This window comes from Glycine max, chromosome 8 (genome assembly GCF_000004515.6).
Source record: "Glycine max cultivar Williams 82 chromosome 8, Glycine_max_v4.0, whole genome shotgun sequence".
Classification (NCBI taxonomy): Eukaryota; Viridiplantae; Streptophyta; class Magnoliopsida; order Fabales; family Fabaceae; genus Glycine; species Glycine max.
The window spans coordinates 332,184-353,535 of NC_038244.2; the positions used below are offsets into that span (position 1 = coordinate 332,184).

Consider the following 21,352-nt stretch of genomic DNA (forward strand, 5'->3'; position numbering starts at 1 on the left):
AGTCTCATCCCCTCTTTGATAATATAAATAACTTATACATAATCACTCACATTATAAATACTTAGTTAAGTTGTTTATCCTATCACACGCCAAATAACTCTCCCAGGGTATAAAATGAATATTCTCTCATTGTCTTGAGAGTAAAATTTAAATGGAACTACTGCATAGAAGTGGTCACTAACATAAGAGAACATTCAAACATACAGTAAAAAAATGTAACGGGCATGACTACACAAGCCTTTTCCAAAACTACAATAAGGAATTCCCCAAAAGTGTCCGCAGTGCAGGTATACACAAATAATGGTAATGGCAAATGTACAAAGAGATCAGAATCAGAGAATATTATATATACACACGCCTATCTCATTGAACTTTACCTGATGAGATTATCTTCCAACGACCCTCATTTGATAATTTCAAAAACTTGCCCCCTCTTCATCAGGTATCACAGTCAAAAGAGAATATTTTACTTTAAGTGATATTTTAGCCTTCTCCACCAAAAGCCTTGCCCCAGACACAACCCAGTAGCCAGGAGAATCTTGAGGTCCTCTTGTCATTTCAGTTGTGTCAACAAACCTTAGAAGTTTGGGTGACTGAGTAGGCACAGGAGGCCCCCCAGGGTATAAAGCAGAGTTGATGTTTACATCAGATGGCCGTGGTGGTGGTGGCTTTTGTGGACCTGAGAAGGTAGTGCTGATCAATGTTGAGATTATTCCAGATTTCTGGGTCAAGCCAGGAGAACCCTCCCATTCGGGTACTTTCACACGGGTTGCACCAACAACTTTACAGAAATGAAGTCTTAGGAATAGAACTTTCTTAAGGCCAGTATCTCCAACTTCAAAGTGAGCACCAGTCACGACAGCATTGTCATCATCTGAATCAACAGGAGCTGTGCAAACGTGAGAGAAACTCTTCCACTGGACCTTCTCATAGTACTTGCGTTCTGAAGAGTCATTAGACGCATTCCCGTTAGGCTCATCCTGGAGTTGGAAAGTTTTGGGCAGGGAAGAGAGGTGCTGTAAATGGATTGCCAAGCAGTTGCTTCTCTTTCCTTCCAAATACAATCGAAGGCCTGTCACGGGCTTCTTTCCCACATCAACCTGTACGTAAGTAGTTCAAGGTCAGTCTAAATCACCATATGTACAAAAGATCTAATAATGCATACAATAGCTGACTACTTTTCTCCTTTCAAAAAAAAGATGACTACTTTTCAATGACTAGATAAAAAAATAGAAGACTCTTCATCTGTACAAGTGTACAACTATTTGAGTATTGACCAACAAAATTTAATGTCATAAACAGGTTTACATTTTCAGCCAAAATTATTGAGAAAATCTAACTAGACTTTTGGTACAAAAACCACAGATATTGGGTTGAAAAGTATGTGACAACTGATGAGAGTGATTTGCAATTACAGCCACCAGAAACATGAAATCTAGTCACTAAAACTTAAAAAGAAGTTTGTTCATCTACTCATTTGTGTGGCAATATTTGGTAATAATCAATTAGACAGGAGCAGGAGAAAGAAAAACCACATCATATGATACCAATATTTCTAATTTTCACTTTTGGCTAAAATATCCAATTAAATAAACGAGATGGTGATCTTAACTCTAAATCGTTAATTCATGGATAAAATAGGTAGCCATAATTGTCATTCATCCTTCCCCAATCATTGCTGAACTAGACCCAGAATCTAATAATTCATGGGGAGAATAAAACAACAAACCAACTGGATACAAAAAGTTTAACATAAAACAAGTAGCATTACCGGTGTTGTGTTTACATAGAGCTTGGGACCCATGAAACTGAACTGTAAAGAAGCAGTATTTTGTGGCTTCCTTTCAGGACCAAGGGCAAGCTCACCAAATACAGGGGCCCATTGCCTTGGAAGCTGGAACTCCAAAAATTGATGCAGTTCTTCAATTCCTGGTTTATCTGCAGTTAGAAATTACAACAGATGATGGCTATAATTTACTTCAATACATGCTTTTTTAACCTCCAATGCAAAGATTAAGAACTACAATTATGGCATATATTTAGACCATCTCCAATAGCATACAAAACTATAGTTACAAACAATAATTTTCTTATAATCATTCCCAATGAATTTTCAGACAAGAAAATGAGAAAATATATAAGATCTTCAGCAGAATCTGAATTTAAAGAAATTGCAAAATGTCTATGTCAATTAATGTGGCTGAACATTATACTAGATGATTCAAGAATTGAATTGAAGGGTCCAATGTAGCTTTATGGTAACAAGTCAGCTATCAATATTGCCAATAATCCTATGCAGCATGAGAGGACAAAAGAATATTGAAATAAATACGCATTTCATTAAAGAAAAGTTGGAGGGAGCTCTGGTGTGCATGTCCCATGTTCCATTACAACACTAACTGGTTGATGTTCACACAAAGGGGCTAAACAGCTTGGGTTTTTATGATCTGCCAAACTGGGAATGGAAGACATCTATTTGTCAGCTTAAGGGAGATTGTTAAATGGTCAGTATGTAAATAAGATCATTAGGAGAATCCACTGAAAATATCTTAAATCTGGGGATTCACTTAGAAAACTAATTAGGCAAGTTTTTATTCCTTTTATTAAGGATTGGTTCTGTTTCCTTTTTTGCTCCCAATATCATGCTTTATATTTTTCGGCGTATCATCCTATTGAATCAAGAAAAATATGTTCTTCCATTCCAGTTTTCTATACCATAACTAATGTTCAACACCTGACCTACATTTTAACTAAAGTTGCATCAACATCTGTATAACATTATTGAAAAGCATAGCGGCTGACCCCAAAAACACTGTAGTGGTATAGCAAATATGGGGATGGCCGTTATTCTGATTGTATATATAGATCAAATAATTTTTTCCGCCCATATCTAAATGCTCAAAAATTTAAAAGGTACTCTCTATTTATGATATCTTCATGGTTAACAATAAAAGGTCATAGGTTTTAAGAAAAAAATACAAGTAAATAACAATAAAAGTCAAGGAAATAAACAAAATGAAAAGGCATATTCATATTTCAAATTTCAAATACAAAACATCTTAAACATTGAATAATAAGTGAGGGTAAGTGTTGCACAGAGAAAAGAACGAAGATGGTTGCAGATTCAGAATTCAAAACAAAGATGATTCAGAGTTCAAAGTAGAGAAAAGAATAGGTGATTGTCGCAAGAAATACAGCTGGAAATGGGTGGGTGTTAGTCAAACAATGTGGGAGTCTTGTAGTAGATAAAAGCATGGGAAAATACATCAATTAGGGATTTTTTAAATTTCATAAAAGGAGGGAAGTCTCAACTTTGCCCCTAAAAAATCCCCAAAATGGTGCTATTTTGAGGGTGAAAATGGGTTTTCAAAAAAGCCTCACTCTACAGCCTCTAGAATAGGTGATTGTCGCAAGAAATACAGCTGGAAATGGGTGGGTGTTAGTCAAACAATGTGGGAGTCTTGTAGTAGATAAAAGCATGGGAAAATACATCAATTAGGGATTTTTTAAATTCCATAAAAGGAGGGAAGTCTCAACTTTGCCCCTAAAAAATCCCCAAAATGGTGCTATTTTGAGGGTGAAAATGGGTTTTCAAAAAAGCCTCACTCTACAGCCTCTAGAATGCACTTCTATTTAAAACTTTGTGGTGGGCAGCCCATAGCTGCTCAGCATTGCCACACTGCTACAGCACACTATTGGTAACTATGCTAAAAAGAAATCATGCATTCATGGGTTTTCTCTAACAAACCAAAATATATCATCATATCTCAAAGTAAAATATGTAAAATGAATCTATACTGCCATAGTATCTGTTGAATCAACAGGCTTTGAAGCAAAATGTAAATAAGAAAATGGCTAATGGAGTCACACTTAGTTCCTTACAGCGTAAATAGAGATTCATGGCATGAGTTAAATATCCACTCCCATTTATTCCACCAAGTAGAGATGTAATTGGTACAAATGACATTGATATCACATCAGGTTGAGACAGAACAGTTTGGCACCACTCACTATGGGACAAAAATCTTTTCCCATTTCCACCTTTCCTCCTGCACATGAACTTGATATCCTGCGCCTATAATGTTTAATGAAAAGTGGGAAAAAAGTAAGAATAATTGCTGTGTGACCTATGTATTATTTATTTATTTTGCTTTTGGACTGAAGAAGAGGACATTGCTACGGAAAAAGACATCAATTTGATGAATTTCTTGGCTGGAATGATTAAATCAATGAAGCATTGAGGCAAAACAAATAATACTGATCCACCAAACCAATTTCAGATGCTTAAATGCTGGTTTTGGTATTCAACATGAAAGTACCAGATTCAACAAACAATTTTGAAGATTAAATGTCAAGAACACAATGATGTATATTGAATAAAAGTAAAATAATTATGAATTAATGAAGTACTAACAACAACTGATAGAGCAGGAAAAGTCTGGTTAGTAACGATATTAAAATTTGCATTGGAAAACACAGGAATTTTCAAAAGCAAAGCAGAACAAATAAGTCTATCAGCCAAATGTTACACAGCAATTTAAATTATAAAAAAAATGGCAAGGGAATTGGGTAGTAGTTCTTTAAGCCCAAGCCTATTGGAGAAACATAAAGGATCCTGTACATGGCATAAATTCAACTTTTAAAATAAAATGTATTTACCTCTGATTCATAGTAGGAACGGGCTTGAATATCCATGAAATTCAGCACATTGTCCTTCATAAACTGTGGGGAAAAAAAGAGGAAAATACAAGTTGTGATGGCTGTCTGCATAGGGCTATATAATATTTTCTTTAGAAAAAAGTATAAATGTTAATAAGTGGACTTTTTTTTTTTTGTTTTTGGGTGAAATAAGCGGACTGGTTTTACCACAAATAAATAGGAAGGTCATTTGGATTCATTTCCTAATATTTTTATTTGATCTTGTGAGAATACGTTTATCTTGTATCTATTATTATATAGAAATCTGATATTCTATTTCCAATTAATAAAGATCAGGTGTGGTCATACTTGACACAACACAATTACACCAAACACTTCTATTACATGGTATCAGAGCCTGGTTATTCTTGATGTATCGAAGGATACATGTGACAACATCATAATGACTATCACAGAGAGCATTCAAGAATGGGTTGGCTCACCACACTGACAACAAATGTGATGTTTGGTATGGTGACAGTGAGATAATTAAGTGTGCCTACAAGTTGTTGATATCTTCCCTGGTCTTCCATAGGCTCCCCCTGACCCGGAAGAAGCTTAACATTAGGATCCATATGAGTGTCGCTCGGGCGACAATCAAGCATTCCAGCCTCGGTCAAAATTTCCAAGGCATACCTTGGTAAGCTTGATCGCAGAATATTTTACTCTTATGCCCTTTACTACTGATGCAGAAACTTTTTACAAGCAACGCTGTCAGTTTTTCATGGTGGTTACTCTAGCTGGACTCAAATCGGGACCTTGATGCAGTACACAATCAGATACCATTGGATCCTACTTATGACATGGTTGTCACACGTATCCTTGACGTAGTCCAATAGTTATACGAAAGTCCTTGATGACCCCTCCATGTATTCACAAACCCCATCACCAAAAGGTGTAATCTTATAGCATTTACCAAAATTAAAGAGAATAAAAATAAATTTGAACTAGAAAAGCTTCAAACCTTTTCCTTTGCATTAAACCTCCCACCAATACTGTTATACTGTCCGGCTTTGTCAATGAAGAATTCGTCTGCCATGTCCTTTAATTTTTTCTGTACTTCAGCAGGTGGGACAGTAGATGAGTACTGTTGCTTTGCATAGATTATATCAGTTCCTCCCATTTTCACCCCAACTATAACATGAGTTCCATACTTCTCAATGAATCTGAAATGAAAAGATCTGAAGATGAGTTGCAACTCAAACATTGCAAGTGCATTTGTTAAAGGAAATGACTGGCAAAGCAGTTAAATGTGTACACTACACTTATTACGATTGTAGGGGAAATGTTATAAGCAGTAAGTAGCAAGACCTTTGGTAAAGGGTTTGCAAGTGGTGTCAGAGTTCAGAGGACACAAGATGGGTTGTATGTATTAGCATAAACTTATTGGACTCTGTTTCTCACTATATAGTTAGCTCTTTCTAGATCCTTGTTGAACACTTCAACTATGCACTATACTATATTTTGGTGAATCAAGGAAGTACCTGGTCAATGCAGCTGGATCCCAGGACGAAGGAACAGCTTGTTTGACATGATCATGAAGAACTACCTGGGTTTTCTCAAATGCAATGTCGTAGAGTGTGATGGATACACCATCAAAAGCAAGAGTCTTGGTATTGGCAGCATCTTTTTGCCAAACTCCTGTAAACCCAAAGGCAGTGTTGAAATGGCCCGTTGGAATCTTACCAGACAGTGACAAGTCCTGGTTGAACTGCTCTGACATCTAAAACAAGGTACATATGCCTTGTCAGACAAACAAGCAATCATCCACACTCTTCAACAACAACATAATAACAATAACAGACATGCCAAAGTATTTTGATTTTCTAAAACAAAAATGTTATTATTATCATACATCCATTTTTTTCTAACATCTCACTTTCACCTCAATTTTTGTTCTTATCTGCCTCTTCATTTTCCTTCCACCCTCCCCAGAAATGGGGTGTAATTCACCATTTTCCAAAACAAAAACAGAGAAATTTTTTTATTTATTAAATATATACATTTCAACATGGACACTGGACACAAGCAACTTTGTGCCTGTTTGGCAAATATTCACAAACAATTCTCCAGCTATAACACATCGTTTAACTGTTTAAATTCAATTCTATCAAAATTAATTATACTGAGTTTTAAAATAAACAGGTCCTTCCTTTTTCTTTATTTTGCTGAATAGGTCCTTCCTCTCCTCCACCCACATGAACAAATTTGGCCAACAACACGAAACCTTTGACTTAAAAAAAAAATATTTTCTACACTTAAAACCCATGATAAAAATGAAAAAAAAAACAATTTTTGTTGCTAAAAAAATATTTATTATATAAAAACACAACATTTGCTTTTTAAATTAACTTAGAAACTTGTAAGTAACATTTTTTCACAGCTTGTGGGATATTGTAGTACCTGCTGAAAAGAGAGGACATCGGAGCACAATCTCATGCGGTCACCTTTATCGCACTTGATGGATTTGGGGACATTAGGGATAGAAATACGAGGAGGGAGTTCGACAGTTCGAAGGTTGTCATCGTCGATAGCGATCAATCTGGAGTGGTTCTTGCAGAATTTGAGCTTGAGATCGTTTGTGAGATCGTAACCTAAACCAATGGCCCTTATTGCGTCTTCTGCCGCCACCCCTTTCTTCCCTGCCATCTTCTTCCTCTTCTTCTTTTTTCACGCGCTCATCACCCAAATCGAATTCAATCAAATTCCGATTATGATGTTGTTGCTTCTCTCTCTCTCTAGGAATGGAATTTGTGAAGAAGAGAAGCAATGGAATGGAGTTCACGAGAATTGGAATGGGTTGTTTGATAATGTAATGTCTATGGTCAAAGGGAGACGTAGTATTATTATTATTATCATACTACTTGCTTGCTTGCCTAATGTTACAAACAAGACTGGTCAAACTAGTCACGTTTTCCAACTTTCTAAAATCTAAACCCTTTTCAGTTTTCAACTCCTGTACTTTTAATTTTTTATATTTTAATTTTATCTCTTCTAATTTTGCTAAATTAAATTAAAATACTTCTCTTGGCTGATCTGCTATCTCAGACCTGACCATCTTCGATATGGTAAGCAAAGTTTTGAGGCAGAAATAAAAAAGTTGATGCTTCCTCCAAACTAACGTTGAACACAAATGAACAGTGTTACTGTCAATCCAAACACAGCTTATTTGGTTGGAGGATCAATGTTTTCATGCTTGACTCTCTCCATTTGTCAATTTCAAAGCAATTTTATCTCATGGTTACTTGTTTTAATTTTAAAAATAAGAATATATTATTTTTCTTTATAGTTTCATTAATGAAAAAAGGTTTTTTATATGTAATAAGTTTGAAATAATTTAAATAATAATTTATAATTATAAAATTATTATATATTATTACTTAGATATTAAACTCTTAATTAATATTGATATGCATTACTTGTGTAAAAGTTTTTAAGTGTTACATAATACGGTATGACAAAATTATAGTGTTTACTTTTTACTTAGGTGGCATTAGACTATTGTTGTTGTTGTTTATTTTCCTCGTCACTTTACTCATTCAAACCACAACTTAAAAATTATACTTAATGTCTCCTTTCTTCGCAATCCAACCGCATTTCTTTTTCAAATCTCAATTCTCACTCATGTTACTTAATTGATGCATAGTCGTTATTCGCATAAATTTTGAGTTTTAACCAGCACTAAAAGTAAACTGATTTATTATATTAATGAATTCCTTGTCATACATCAGGAGTTTAGAAAATAGTTGAACAATGAGGCCAAAGCAATAATAGATAAATAAATGAATTGTAAAAAATTAACTTCCGCTATTCTTGTTTAGAACAAGCATGTATGTACATGACGATGTATAATTTCTGGTGCACATAGGTTCACTGCCAAAGAAAGCCAATTTGGAATGATGAAACAAAATAATTTGTATTTTTATTTTTATATGCATCTTTGATAGAAACAAGTGCAACACTGAATGAGGTTGTCGTTTTTATTTGACTGTGTTAGTAGAGGCCAATCCAAGTGTGCGAGAAATTCTTGATAAAATAATTTGGTGGCATTCTTGATAAAATAATTAAATAGAGCAATACTATGATCATATGGAAAAATCTGTTGATCGGAATGGAGGGGTTTCTTTCTAGAAAAAGTCAAAGCTTGAGGGCGGCTACTACACCTCACAAACACTAATTATTGGTGAGGTCCAGCTGCTTCCGCGTAACTTTTTAACCAAACTCTTTTTCTTTTCTTTTCATTTTTCAATCCTATATTTTTAAAGGTAAATTCAAAATATATACTTAAAAGTTGCTGGGCTTCGTATTTAAGAAAAAGTAAAAACTTAAAAACTCAATTGGATTGGGTTTTGACATAACACAAGATACAGATTTTGACAACCGCGGCGTCGGCTCAACTCAAGTAAGGACTTTAGGTCTTAAAAAAAAAACTTCAATTTTTTTTAAGTACTATTATACCTCAAAAAAATTATTATAAAATTATATTTAAAAATAAATTTTAAATAAAGTAATGATAATTTTAATAAACTATTTTATGAATAAATAAAAGATATCATTCTTAAATTTATTTTAGATCTCTCAAGTCCATGAGTCGTTTCTGAACAACCGTAAGAAAGCGGTTCAAGGTTGATATTTATCAACGAGGATTGCACAAATATTTAACAGAATTTTGTCTTTTTTTATTCTATCTAAATTTAAGAAAATGATCATTATGTCAAGAAAAATGGTATTACCTACTCACAGTAAATCTAAGGGCTTGTTTACTTTTAAAAAATTATTTTTTTCCTTTGCTGGTTTCATTTTTACTTTTAAACAAAAGTGTCATCTTATTTTCATTAGTTGTATGCAAATCTTTGAAATCCGAAACAAAGTGAAATTAAGGTGACATTTTTTTTTTAAAGTAAAAGTAGGAAACCAAACAGTTCCTACCTTATTCTTTGAATGAACTAAATTGACCACTTTCTTTGTTGGGTGGTATAACATCTCATTTTTCGTCAAATAAATAAAAAGAGTTTTATTTAAAAATTAATAGTTTTTAGAAATTAAATAAATGAGAGAAAAAAGTTTTTGTTAATTAAAATAAGAGTTTCATAGTATTAGAAAATAAATAAAGTGAAATGATGTTTTAGAAAACAATAAATGTTTTAATTGGTTATTTATTCGATGAAACAATAAAATAGAGTTTCTTTTTATAAAATAAAAAAAATAGAGTAAATAATATATTGAAAGTACCCTAACTATAAATAGAGACATATTAAGTCAGTTTATAGGTCTCTACACTTTTTCTTTCTCTCAACTTCATTTTCTTTACTTTCTCTCCCAAAACTCTCTCTTTTTCCACATATACTCAAATCTGTTTCACTAAAACTACGATCGCAGACTTGTTAATTGTTGGATCATTGTGAAATTTGGACACCACCTTTGGAACTCATTTATGCACATTCTCACCGTTGGGATTTGCAAACTAATGTTTGTAAAGAGAGAAAAAACCCTCATATGGAGACAGTGAAATTAAGACTCTAATTCTTTTTCCTTCTCTCTAATGCTTGGAAATCTTAACAAAACAACCAGGAAAAAAAAAACTTGAGGAATCTTAGGGAACCATTAGAGACGCTGCTATCGTTGCCGGATTACACACGTGAGCCTGCTTAGAGGTAAGAAATGAGTTTATCGCAATTGGGATTAGAGTAAACATGTGTAGGGATCCTTAGAGGATCAAATTGGGGTTAATTTTAGGGTGTTTTATGCGTTTTAATTTTTCCTATGCAATGATAATTAGGAATTGCTCATGTTTGACGGTCCATTGATGCCTTGTTATGAATTGAATGGTTTAATTGAGTGTTTGACTTTGAATGTTAGAAATCTAGAAATTTGGGAATTCTTGATTCTTGAAATTGATTGAGGGGTTTTGTTTCCCATGGTGTAATAATGTGTTAGTGAGAAGGCGTGATGAGACATATGTTGTGAACAGGTGTGAGATTAATAGGTTCCTCAATGTGATTATACATGTTATTGTGAAATGTAAAGTAATGACATTGAGTTGTGAGTCATAAATTATATAATCACATAACTATAAAATCCTTTAAGGACGAAGAGTTAATGCACGACGAATATTGTGATGAGATTCAGTGTGGGAACTCAACGAGTTAAAATGATTTTTAAAATAATTGAGTAGTTGTGTTTATTGTATAGTTTAAACTTCAGTGGCACATATATGATTTTAAATGTCTGTTTTAGTAAGATGATTAGTCATATGAACATAACATATTCATATTATTATTGTGTGATATGTATATGATGCATGAATCGTGATAACGTGATGTTTTAGGATTATGAAAGTGTAATGAACTGTGTGTAAATGACAAGTTGAGTATGTGTTAAATTGTGGGATCACACGTGTATTGAGAAGTTGTGTGCATTGAGTTCTGAGCTATGAATCATACAATCACATGTAAAACCCTTTAAAGACGATGAGTTAATGCGTGACAAATATTGTGATGCGATCCACCATGGAAACTCGACAAGTTGAATCACTTTGAGGTGCGACGAGTTAAAATGATTTTGAAAACAATTGAGGAGTCATTTGTTTTGTACAATTCATAGATAGAGTCTGCATGCTAAAATATTTTCTGGATTAGACCTGAATTAGGAGGGAGAGGCCTTGACAGACTCTTTGGAGTCTAGGCCTTAAGGGTAACTACACCCAGTTTGAGTACTCCTTTAAGTCTATGTCAATCCCACATAATTGGAGTATTCTCGCAAAACAATGTGATCCTAACTGGTCTTCTTATGATTTTACCTAGTGAGAATGACCTGACTTACCAGTGTATGATCTGTTTTATCATGTACTCCTAAACAACCGACAAGATTTTTCATTAACATGGTATCACATTGCATATAAGATTGAGTCTTAGTGTATTTATGACATAACGTCTGTGTAATGATCATTGTGATTTGTTACGTGATAGTGGATAATAAATTGTGTATGACTTAACTGGTTGAATTAACTTTTTAAGAGATGTGATTCATCTTTTTATGAGTTTTTTTTTTAAGATTGCATTGTGAACAATCCCTCTTAATATTCTTTTTGTGATTTTAAAGCTTAGCAACTTCGTTTTTAGAAGTTGTATATATAAATCTTAATTATCAATTTAGATTTTTGTATGTTGATTTTTTTTGTTAATCATAGTGTTGATATAAAGTTGTCCTCTTCGAAAGTAATCCAATTAGGATTCAAATCCTAAATCACTTAATTAAATGATACAATTTGTTACCACTTGTAATATTGATTATGTATACATGTATACACATAGTGTTCCAGTATCCTATATTTTGGACATTAGCCATCTTGTGTCGTGTTTGGTGGTGGTAGGAAACATAGCATATCTGTATATTCTCGTCCATTTGTTGTATATCGCTTCAGTTAACTGGAATGTGTAACCAACGAGGTTCAAAAGTTGAAACTATTACCTTTTTTTTTTCTTTCAATATTATTCTTATTTGAATATAAGAGACCCAAATCCTAATCACTTTAACTTGATCCTTTCAGCTGGATAAACCCCTTTTGTTGTACTTGTCTTTACTTTCCAAGTAGATTTTTTCTTAATCTTCTCTTTGCCTTTATGACTAGATGCCATACTTGGTTCTGGAGCTTTTTCCCCGCCATTCCTCCTATCAAACAAAAGACCAAAATGTCAAATCGATGGACTAATTGAATCAGCACTACCTGGCACAAAAAGCGGGTCAAACACAAACCTTAGGTGCATAATCATGAATAACAAACCAACTGCAGCTGCACCACCCAATACTGATCTTAGCAGTAGCCTCTTTTGAGGTTTTGCTTTTGTTATTTCTTTATCTCCCTCTTCTGTTCCAGCAAAATTTTCTAAGAAGTGCGCCCTCTCATCTTCTGCTTTTATTTCTTCCTATATAACAAAATTGCAAAACAGATTCAATTTACAAACAAAAATCATTAACACAGAATGTGCCTGAAAAAGGGTCAAAACAACTTACTTTAAGATGCACCACACGAGTGGGTTCTGAACGATAAACAGGATCCTTTTCATATTGACATGCTTGATGATCACCATTCAATTCAAGTTTTGAGCTTATGCAAGATTCAGGACTTGATATATCATCATCACAGTTGGCAGGAACTACAACTTCATTGGTTAACATATCTAGCACTCTCTGACCTTGTTCTCCAATGTCTTGAATTGTGTCACCTTTGAAGAAATCATTAGGACCATCACCAAGAGTGGAACATTTTTCACAGTCATCAGCAGCTAGAGCATTTGAGGCCAGAGCCAGAGAGTCAATGTTTAGCTTTTCACCATCAGTGTCCAACTTAACAACAGTGGACATCAAGACTTCAGGAGCTTTTTGTTTACAAGGTGTAATTTCCTCATGTGATCCATCCTCCAAAAAATGCGAAATTTTCTCATCTTTATATGATGTTATAGCGCATTTTCCTTTCTGATCCCATTTACAAGACTCGGGCAAATAATAAGACTGACAGGACAGTGACTCCTGAGATTGGTAGCAACTAGCATTATCCAAATCAAGTTGAGAATCTCTCTCTTCATATGCCAGAAATTTTTTCAGTGAAGTTGAGCTAGTGTCATTGCTATGAAGAACAACTGTATCCAGAGAATTAGTATTGCAGAAGTAACAATCAGGTGAATATAACAAAGGCTCAGTTTCCTCAAATTTCTTTACAGAATAAGAATATCCTGTGCTAGAAATGATTTGATACGGCATGTCCTTACATTTTACTATGCCTTGAGATTCATGTTCTTTTTTTATCGTGTCCAATTGACCATTCTTGTCATTGTGCACTTTGAAAGGTTCAATATTTTTAAAATTGTTCTCTGCATCGACTTGATCTCCCAAGTTCAGCACTTCCCTTGAATAACAGTTCACGCAAGCTACTAGCAGAACCTCCTTGTCGTCACCAATTTCAAATAATTTACCATTTTCAGCTGTCTGTGGAGTTGGATTTGAACCATGAGAGCTGGCACTTTGATATACATTTGGTGTACTATTGTCTTCATGAAACAGATCAGTGCCCTTTCTATCTTTTGTAAGCAAGCTAGCATCTCTTTTACCTGGTGTTTTGTCATTCTTAGGAGTCACAATGACAGAAGAATTACTGCTTAACGACAAATTCTCAAAGTAATCCAAGTCCATAATCCTCCTACTTTCCTGGACTTGTTCCTTTTTAGTATCTAAATGAGATGTCATGTCAATAAGGTCAGTATGTAAGTCCCCACTAGGAGATGATGATGATGATGACCAAGTCAGCTCACAGTCATGCTTTATATCCTCAGAGCAATGATATTGCAAGGATTCCTTTGAACATAACAATTCAAAGTCATCATTAAAAATTCCGTTTCTCTGTTGGTTTTGGATGTCCAATTGATGTAAATCTTCTGGCAAATAATCACGTTCAACCATTGGAGACGCTATGTTGTAGTTTATGTCTGATGTATAATCATACAAGTCATCAGTATGCAAGTCATCAAATTGAAGCACTAGATGTTTGTTTTCTGTGTCCACAGATTGATCTGAATACGTCTCATAGTCTTTGGTGGAGTCTGTAACGGGGTAACCCTACAGAAGCAGCATGCTTTAGAAATTAGAAATACAAGTAGCAAAATGATTTGGTAGAAGTAGAAGCACATGGTACAGCACATGACATTAACATAAATGCATACTCACTGGCAATTTATTTACCTGTTCTTTTGTGGTTAAATTGGATGCCAAAACACTTGGATACAAGAACAAGAGGATAGGCGGATTGGTGGGGAATTCAACCCCGAGTCTTAAAAGAATTAGACTGGTGCCAATTGATTCAAAGGTTCGTTGGCATAGCACTTTAATGTTTTGTTTTAATTGATTAGTGAATTCAAGGACAAACCTGTCTAGATTTTCTTCTTGCATGCTTTTGTAAGTAATAGCTACCAGAGGAATCAGCAAGGATGTTGTGCGATAGCTCTATGCTTCTACGCCTGCATCCAACCAAATCCTTGGGCATGGCTACCATACAGATCACAATGTCAAAATCCGGAACCTGTCACCACGTTTATACATTAGCAAAAACCACTGTTTAGAGAATAAAATGCAAGGGCAAGTAAATTAAGATTTGTGACGAATATTATGAGACCTTCTTACATTTATATTCATAGATCTTGATTTTTTGGAGAATGAGCGTATACACATGCAAACTTTTCGAGTATTTCTTCTCTCAACTACATCTGATGGAGAGAAGAGGTCAACGCCAGTCAATCCCAAAATTTTGCAAATCTGCAAATTAAAAGGTAATGAGATTATTTTGATCATTTTATTAAAGAAATAGATTACTAGTGTTATTAGCATTAATTAGTTTAGTTACAAATTAGTTATTCTTGTAACCAATTTTATAGCCGTAGCTTACTGACATTAGCTTTATAAGATTTGCAAGAACTGATTTGTTCATTTGAATATTCTCTAAAATAATATCAAATTTCTCTTCTTTTTTTCTTTTTTCATCTCTATACCTCCAATTTTATCAAGGTATTAGAGTTATACCACCATCCACCCATAATTTTCTCACTGTTTCGTTCATCTTTTTTATTATCTGTTTTACTTTTCAATTTTTTTTTCTTTCTCGCTCCCAAGAAAATCAAAACACAAATCGGTTGGTTATTCCTTTTTTTTTTCGATTTCAATTCTTTTTCTCGATCTCCAACTCATGGCTCTTCACTCCAAGTTTCTTTTAGGTTCAATTGGCTTCGGAGAAGGAATATGTGTTTCTTGGTCTCCTTTCTTGATTTCTCGTCTTTGGCTTCAGTTTTGATTCTCGAATTTGGCCTATTGCAAGGGATTCTCGATTTCCTCTTCTTTTTTCTTTCCCTTTACGAACCGTAGCTACCATCTTTTCCTCTGATTTTTTGCCAATTTGAGTCGCGATTCGTGAAACCACCACCACCAATCAATTCCTCTCCGCGTCCGCAACAAAATCCCTAAACATTTGTCACCGCCGTCACACCAGTGATCTCTGGCGACCGTGCTCCATCATGACAACGATTTTCAACCGCCGTTGTGTCTAGATGCTTACGATGCTGGTTGTTCTCTCTAAAAACATTGTCTCAATCGATTGCTCTGTTTATGTTTGATATTGAGATGCTTCAAGTGCTCTCCAAATGTTTATGATTAATCTTGTTTGAAGATAGTCTTTGATTAGTTCTGATTGGATCTAGACAGATGTTGTGTACGGTGGACTCTTCTTAGGCGTTTTGTTTGAGCACTGATTTGAGATTGTTGAAGCCTCTTATTGGAGTTGTTCAGTTTGATTAGCTGATGAATTTTCTCTTCCTTTTGGTATTATGCTACTTGCTTTCAAGCTGTTTGTGAGTATTCTTGTTTGATGACAGATTAGAGTTGTGGTTGCTACTGCGTTCACAAAGTGTTTGTGAAAAGCTCTCATTGAAAACAGATTTTGTGTTCTTCTATTTGTTGATGTTTTATGTTGATGTAAGCTTCTGTCTATGGTGATTAAGCATTGTTTGAGCTTTTGCCATGGATGGTTAAGCATTGGATTGTTGTTTGGCTTCTGCCTTGAGTGATTAGGCATTGTTTTGACTTATGTTCTTGATGGTTAAGCCTTGTTGTTTTTGTCAAGTGATTAAATTTTGAGGTATAATTTTTGCTTGATGGTTAAGCTTTGATAGTTTCATGGATTGATGATTGTAGCTTTTGCCAAGTGGCCTTGTGTTGTGGCTTCTACTTGGTGGTCAAGTTTTTTATGATTGATTTGGACTTTTAGTTCCATTGGAGCGAGTGTCATGGAGATGCCGAAAGAAGTTCTAAAGGCCTTGTAGTTGGTTGAAGACATCTAGGAATTATGCACCTCAGTCGCACCATTTCTCACCTTGGTCGCACCATTTCTCTCCATTGTTTTCTTGCTTATCAACCTTGTATTTTCTGGTTTCATTATCATTTGATATTTTGATGTAACTTTGTATTGTCCTCTCCAAGCTGCAAGTGTTGTGAATATACTTCACTTCCAGCTTACGGGAATATTAGAGATGTAGATAGTCTGGCCATATAAATCACACCACATACTATTGTAACTCGATTTACTCATTTTGAGTAATGTCCTAATAATACGCACTTTTACCTTTCCTCCATTTTTTTCTCTTCCACTATCTGCTTACCATGAATTATATCATCAAAGAAAGTGTTTTAAGGCTCGAATTTGCTCGATTAACAATAGTTCCTGTTTCAACCAGATCTCAAAGAAGAACAAGAACAAAACAATAGATGGCAATGTACATGGGAACAACGGAGTCAGAGTAAGCAACAACAAAAAATGAGAAAACAGAGTCCAACCATGAAGAATCCACACTCATGGCAAGCACAAAATTTTTTACCATGTGACTGAAATCAAGAACAAAAAAAGCCAAAACAGACATACTTTGATGGGACAATCCATATTCGATGGTGGCTGGAAATCGCCTCCCATGGCCGAGTACGGCGCCACTCATGACAGTTGTGATAAACCAAGAACCCAATGGTCAATAATTATTTCGCATCTTAATGGTCAATAATTAGAAATCATCAAGGTGATGCAATTCAATTACACAATAGTACAGAACATTAAACATAGAGAAGACCATAAGTCAACCATAATTAAGCGACTCCAAACACATTAAAAAGGGAAAGGAAGAACTAAAGAATGATTAAGCAGAACTTCATAAGTAAAAAACATCCACAGAACTGCGTTTCAATTCGGATTCAGATTACAAAAGCCAGTACCATTTTCCACGCAACCGCATGCCTTTAAATTCAAATTAAATATCAACGAAAATTGCTGGTATCAGAAAATTAGTGAAAATGTAATTTAACTATATTCTGGTAATAAGTGTCACTGATCTGTTCAATCACTTCAAAAAGCATTCTAACTATATCCTCTTATAAGTTGGAAGGAAAATATAACAATTTTTCCCTTAATTTGTCAAAAAGAAGACATGATAATCAAACAATTTACCTTCAGAAATGAATCAACATTAGAATAAGGCCTGTATCTCGCGATGTTTTTCTTGGAAGCAAATGACTGGATTTTGTATGCTTTAATATGCCTTAGCTCCATATGCTTTGCCAAAAGCAATTTCCACACCACTTTTGATACTTGAAACCTGAAAACCAATTAAAACTGTATTCGGATTCCAAGCAATCTAAAGTGCCAGTGCAGGAGCTACTTGTGTAATGCCTCTTGGGAGTTAGATTCTACTCACTACTCGGACATGAAAGTAGTCCCATCCTTTAATTTCCATATAAAAGAGACACAGTAAATTACACTCTTCAATTTTTTATTCTGGTGAAATCAAATTCTTATAAGGAGTTGATTTGAACATGTAGATTTGCCTGGAATAAAACAAAAGAACATTTAGGATTTACTCTTCAGAAATTCTTCGTAGAATAGAATTATAACACAAAGATTTTTACAAATGAATGTTAGAATCGATAGCGGCTGATTTGTTTATATTCTAAAAGGTAAATTTATGGTGTAATTTTTTATTAGTTTTTTTTTATTCAGAAACTATCATTTTCAATTTATCAAAGTTTCAGAATATTTTTTTTCAAGGTTTTTTCGGAAAACGTACATAATTATTATAATTTTTCAAACACATCTTTTTTTTTTTTTTAAAGAAAATCCTTAAAAAGATAGAAACATTCCACAAAAAGATTTTTCTCCAACTCCTACTACTTTCCATCCAGGTGTGACAATCATATGTGTTACTCGTTCACTAATATTTTTTCCTCAAATTCTCTCAAACTTTATCCTCAAAAATTTAATTTAATTGTTTTCATTATTAGTAATTTTAATTATGAGTAGTTTTAATTATGTTCTATCCAAAATTAACCAAACAAAAAAAATCATCTAATCTGCCTTCTATTTGATGGGTTTTCTATAGAGATATTTGTATAAGAATGAGATATATTAGGTAGTGAAGCTTCATTAATATTTTATTCATATTTAATATAAGTTTTTATAGATAAATTTGTAAATCTTTCCTTCATATGATCCCCTCTCATCTAGGGTGGACATTTTCATCTTCATTACAAGTTTAAAAGTTACATTAAACATGCTAATAATCTTAATAATGTTGAGAAACAATTTAAATTTTTTATTTTTAATAGACTAGAGGTAAACATAATATATTATGAATTGTTTTTCAAAGTATCTCGAGCTTAATATGTTAACAACAACAATAATCATCAAAAAAATTAACATAACATAGTATCAGTATACGTACAGCAATTCTCCATCAGCAAGTAGTTCTGATATAATGAGTTGCCCATCTAGTCTTATCTGCAATACTTCTCCTAGCCAATTTCTCGTTTGAGTCTGTAAATTGGAAAACAAATTAGCTACAGATATAATGAACAAACCATATCATGTAAAAATTAGTGACAAGGAAAGGGAAAGAAAACAGCCTATAATAATATATGGTGCAAGATTTATTTACCAACACTGAACCAGAGAACTACGGATCATGTCTCAGCCAGAGGATGAAAAACAATTATGATTCTCTAGTGATTAATATTTAATAGCAACTTCTATATCTGCGTGTATTTATTCGTCATACGTATAATGAAGAAGTTCATTCAACTTTTAACTTTACATGGTTTAAAACCTGAAGTTTGCACCAACATTACCACCCCAAATTCCACATTGAAGAAACGAAAGCCCCTCCATAAATAAGCAAGAGATGTTTCTTTCTTGAGTTTAATTTTGATACACAAGATATTTTTAATCTATCAAACAATGAAAAATTATCCTAATTTTGATTTTTTAAAGTAATTATAATAATGCTCAATTATATGACATTATTGAATTATAGACTTTTTCAGTCTACTTCCATTTTTTATACGGATAATTTCAGAAAAAAGGAGTGATATTTTTCCCACAAATTCTCTACCAGTATCAAGTGGCTATAAGTAACTAGGGATATTTCTCAAGCATTAAGCCATTAACAGCCAAAGCAGCTCATTTATGTATCATCTCAACTTTTCATTTTCTCATAAACCAAATTCCATCCACCCATTTTTATTTAGTTACCTAACTTATCAGTTCAAAATGAATTCCATTAAATATCGGTAAAACTTATGAGAACACAAAACATTTCCTCCTTTTCTCTGCCCTGTTCGAAGAACTTACACAATACAATAGCGGCATACATAAGCATCCTATAGCCAAAACATAAAACATAACAATCAATATGGACGACTTAACTTGATATGAAATTATACATATCCACCCAACGTCAATCCCAATTCTCGATTCTAAATCAAAACAATCTATCTAACACAATCCGAATCTAAAAGCGAAAACAATAAAATCGGTTACTAAATCACAATAAGAAGCAATCATCGAGACAGTGAAAGAGAGAGAGAGATGAACCTGGAGGAATGCATCATCGAGTTCACGAAAGTGGGATTCAGCAGAAGAAGATGAAGAAGCGATACGGAAGAGCTCCGATGATGGAGCAGATTGCGATAAGGAATCCTCAAAAACCATTGCTCTGTTCAGTTTGGGGCTATGTAGTACGTAACAACTAAGAAGGCAGTACTTAGGTTTTAGTATTGGTTTGGTTTCTGCCACGCAGGGATTCTGGGGCTGTCCGTTTGAAATGAAACAGTGTAAGTACATCCATCATTTGATGAGGTCGTAGCTATTAAGCCACACTTCCTAATTCCTCTCCTTCAATAATTTTAAAATATTAAATACCATTAGGGGAAAATAATTAATTAATTATTCTATTATTATTACTATTTGTCTCTTAAATAAATGTCCTCATGTGTGAAGTGTGAAAACTGATTAGTTTGCAACAGGTGTTACTTTTGAATTACAAAATGGCTTGTTTCCAAGATTTGGTAATGTTATACTACTATACTAACTCGTAGGATTTTTAGACTGCATTGCGTGACGTTTTTATTTCAATTGGTAATTGGTCCCACTATCAACTATTTCTATGATGATTAAGGGTATACGAACTAATACAAAAATTAAATCCAAATTCTTTTTTTTAAACCAGAAAAATGAATTAAATCAAAACACAAATTTGGCCTGAAAACGATCCAGTCAACAACCCTATTTTTACATTTTATATTTTAGGATCGATGATGAGAAAAGAATTATTGTCATTAGAATGTCCACATTAATTAACTTTGAATGAAGGAAGCGTGTTCGGGTTTTATGATAGCTGGCTGGGTTATTTATATACATGCGTAACAGTACGTTTTTTGGTTCATTGCCTGTGGCATTTAAGGTAGTTACGTGGAAATTGAGCATTGGACATGCACCCGATCGCATCACATCACGCGGGGATTTCCATACGCACAACCTCAAATCTTGTCTCCGTGTGATTTCCTTTTTGTCTTGCATAGGTCCAAACAAATTACCAATTGGAGTGAAATATGAAATCATGCATAATATAGGGTTGTAGCTCAGGTGTTTCCCTCCAACTCCAATCCTGCAAATAGAAAATATAAAGTATGATGATGAACGCATCAAGTTAAAGATCCAACACTGAATCTATATTATGAAAAATCAAACTATAACATAGGGTCTAATAATTGATAATTGATGAATCAATTCAGTGGCAAA

At 33.9% G+C, this 21,352-nt stretch overlaps 2 protein-coding genes and 2 long non-coding RNA genes across 8 annotated transcripts; 2 read left to right on the plus strand and 2 right to left on the minus strand.

Moving 5' to 3' along the window:
* Positions 1 to 146: 146 nt before the first annotated feature.
* On the minus strand, positions 147 to 7,596 carry LOC100806737 (MACPF domain-containing protein At4g24290). The gene is made up of 7 exons (XM_003532116.5): positions 7,102 to 7,596; positions 6,183 to 6,421; positions 5,663 to 5,864; positions 4,660 to 4,722; positions 3,883 to 4,075; positions 1,772 to 1,938; positions 147 to 1,100 (listed from the first exon to the last, which is right to left on the minus strand). The coding sequence occupies exons 1-7, from the start codon at positions 7,345 to 7,347 to the stop codon at positions 417 to 419; spliced, it is 1,794 nt and encodes a 597-aa protein (XP_003532164.1). The 5' UTR covers positions 7,348 to 7,596; the 3' UTR covers positions 147 to 416.
* Positions 3,109 to 3,584, plus strand: LOC121175266 (uncharacterized). The gene is made up of 2 exons (XR_005892496.1): positions 3,109 to 3,175; positions 3,401 to 3,584. It is a non-coding gene; the product is annotated as an uncharacterized lncRNA (long non-coding RNA).
* A 4,320-nt stretch (positions 7,597 to 11,916) lies between the features above and the next one.
* Positions 11,917 to 20,437, minus strand: LOC100788373 (uncharacterized). 4 transcript variants are annotated; one of them, XM_014778612.3, is made up of 9 exons: positions 20,147 to 20,190; positions 18,999 to 19,090; positions 17,976 to 18,105; positions 17,729 to 17,876; positions 14,872 to 15,003; positions 14,618 to 14,770; positions 12,712 to 14,310; positions 12,454 to 12,623; positions 11,917 to 12,369 (listed from the first exon to the last, which is right to left on the minus strand). In XM_014778612.3, the coding sequence occupies exons 4-9, from the start codon at positions 17,828 to 17,830 to the stop codon at positions 12,225 to 12,227; spliced, it is 2,301 nt and encodes a 766-aa protein (XP_014634098.1). In that variant the 5' UTR covers positions 17,831 to 17,876; positions 17,976 to 18,105; positions 18,999 to 19,090; positions 20,147 to 20,190; the 3' UTR covers positions 11,917 to 12,224. The 4 variants fall into 4 exon arrangements, with proteins under 4 accessions (XP_014634098.1, XP_006584670.1, XP_040873796.1 ...); XM_006584607.4 differs by lacking the exon at positions 17,976 to 18,105 and having other exon boundaries at positions 20,147 to 20,437; XM_041017862.1 differs by having other exon boundaries at positions 17,729 to 18,105.
* LOC102659680 (uncharacterized) lies at positions 14,882 to 16,868 on the plus strand. Of its 2 annotated transcripts, none has more exons than XR_001389380.2 (2): positions 14,882 to 15,017; positions 16,432 to 16,868. It is a non-coding gene; the product is annotated as an uncharacterized lncRNA (long non-coding RNA). The 2 variants fall into 2 exon arrangements; XR_415353.4 differs by lacking the exon at positions 14,882 to 15,017 and adding an exon at positions 15,058 to 15,803.
* Positions 20,438 to 21,352: the final 915 nt, after the last annotated feature.

What these genes read in the sequence shown, in the direction of transcription:
- LOC100788373 (XM_006584607.4), bottom strand. Translation starts at nt 20,395, where the DNA reads ATGTACTTACACTGTTTCATTTCAAACGGACAGCCCCAGAATCCCTGC. An exon ending in ATGTTGATTCATTTCTGAAG is followed by an intron (nt 15,004 to 17,728) that starts GTAAATTGTTTG and finishes TTTAATTTGCAG; the next exon opens with ATTTGCAAAATTTTGGGATT. An exon ending in CAAGAAGAAAATCTAGACAG is followed by an intron (nt 14,311 to 14,617) that starts GTTTGTCCTTGA and finishes CTGCTTCTGTAG; the next exon opens with GGTTACCCCGTTACAGACTC.
- LOC100806737 (XM_003532116.5), bottom strand. Translation starts at nt 7,347, where the DNA reads ATGGCAGGGAAGAAAGGGGTGGCGGCAGAAGACGCAATAAGGGCCATT. An exon ending in ATGTCCTCTCTTTTCAGCAG is followed by an intron (nt 6,422 to 7,101) that starts GTACTACAATAT and finishes ACCTTGTTTTAG; the next exon opens with ATGTCAGAGCAGTTCAACCA. An exon ending in CATGAATCTCTATTTACGCT is followed by an intron (nt 1,939 to 3,882) that starts GTAAGGAACTAA and finishes TTCTAACTGCAG; the next exon opens with ATAAACCAGGAATTGAAGAA.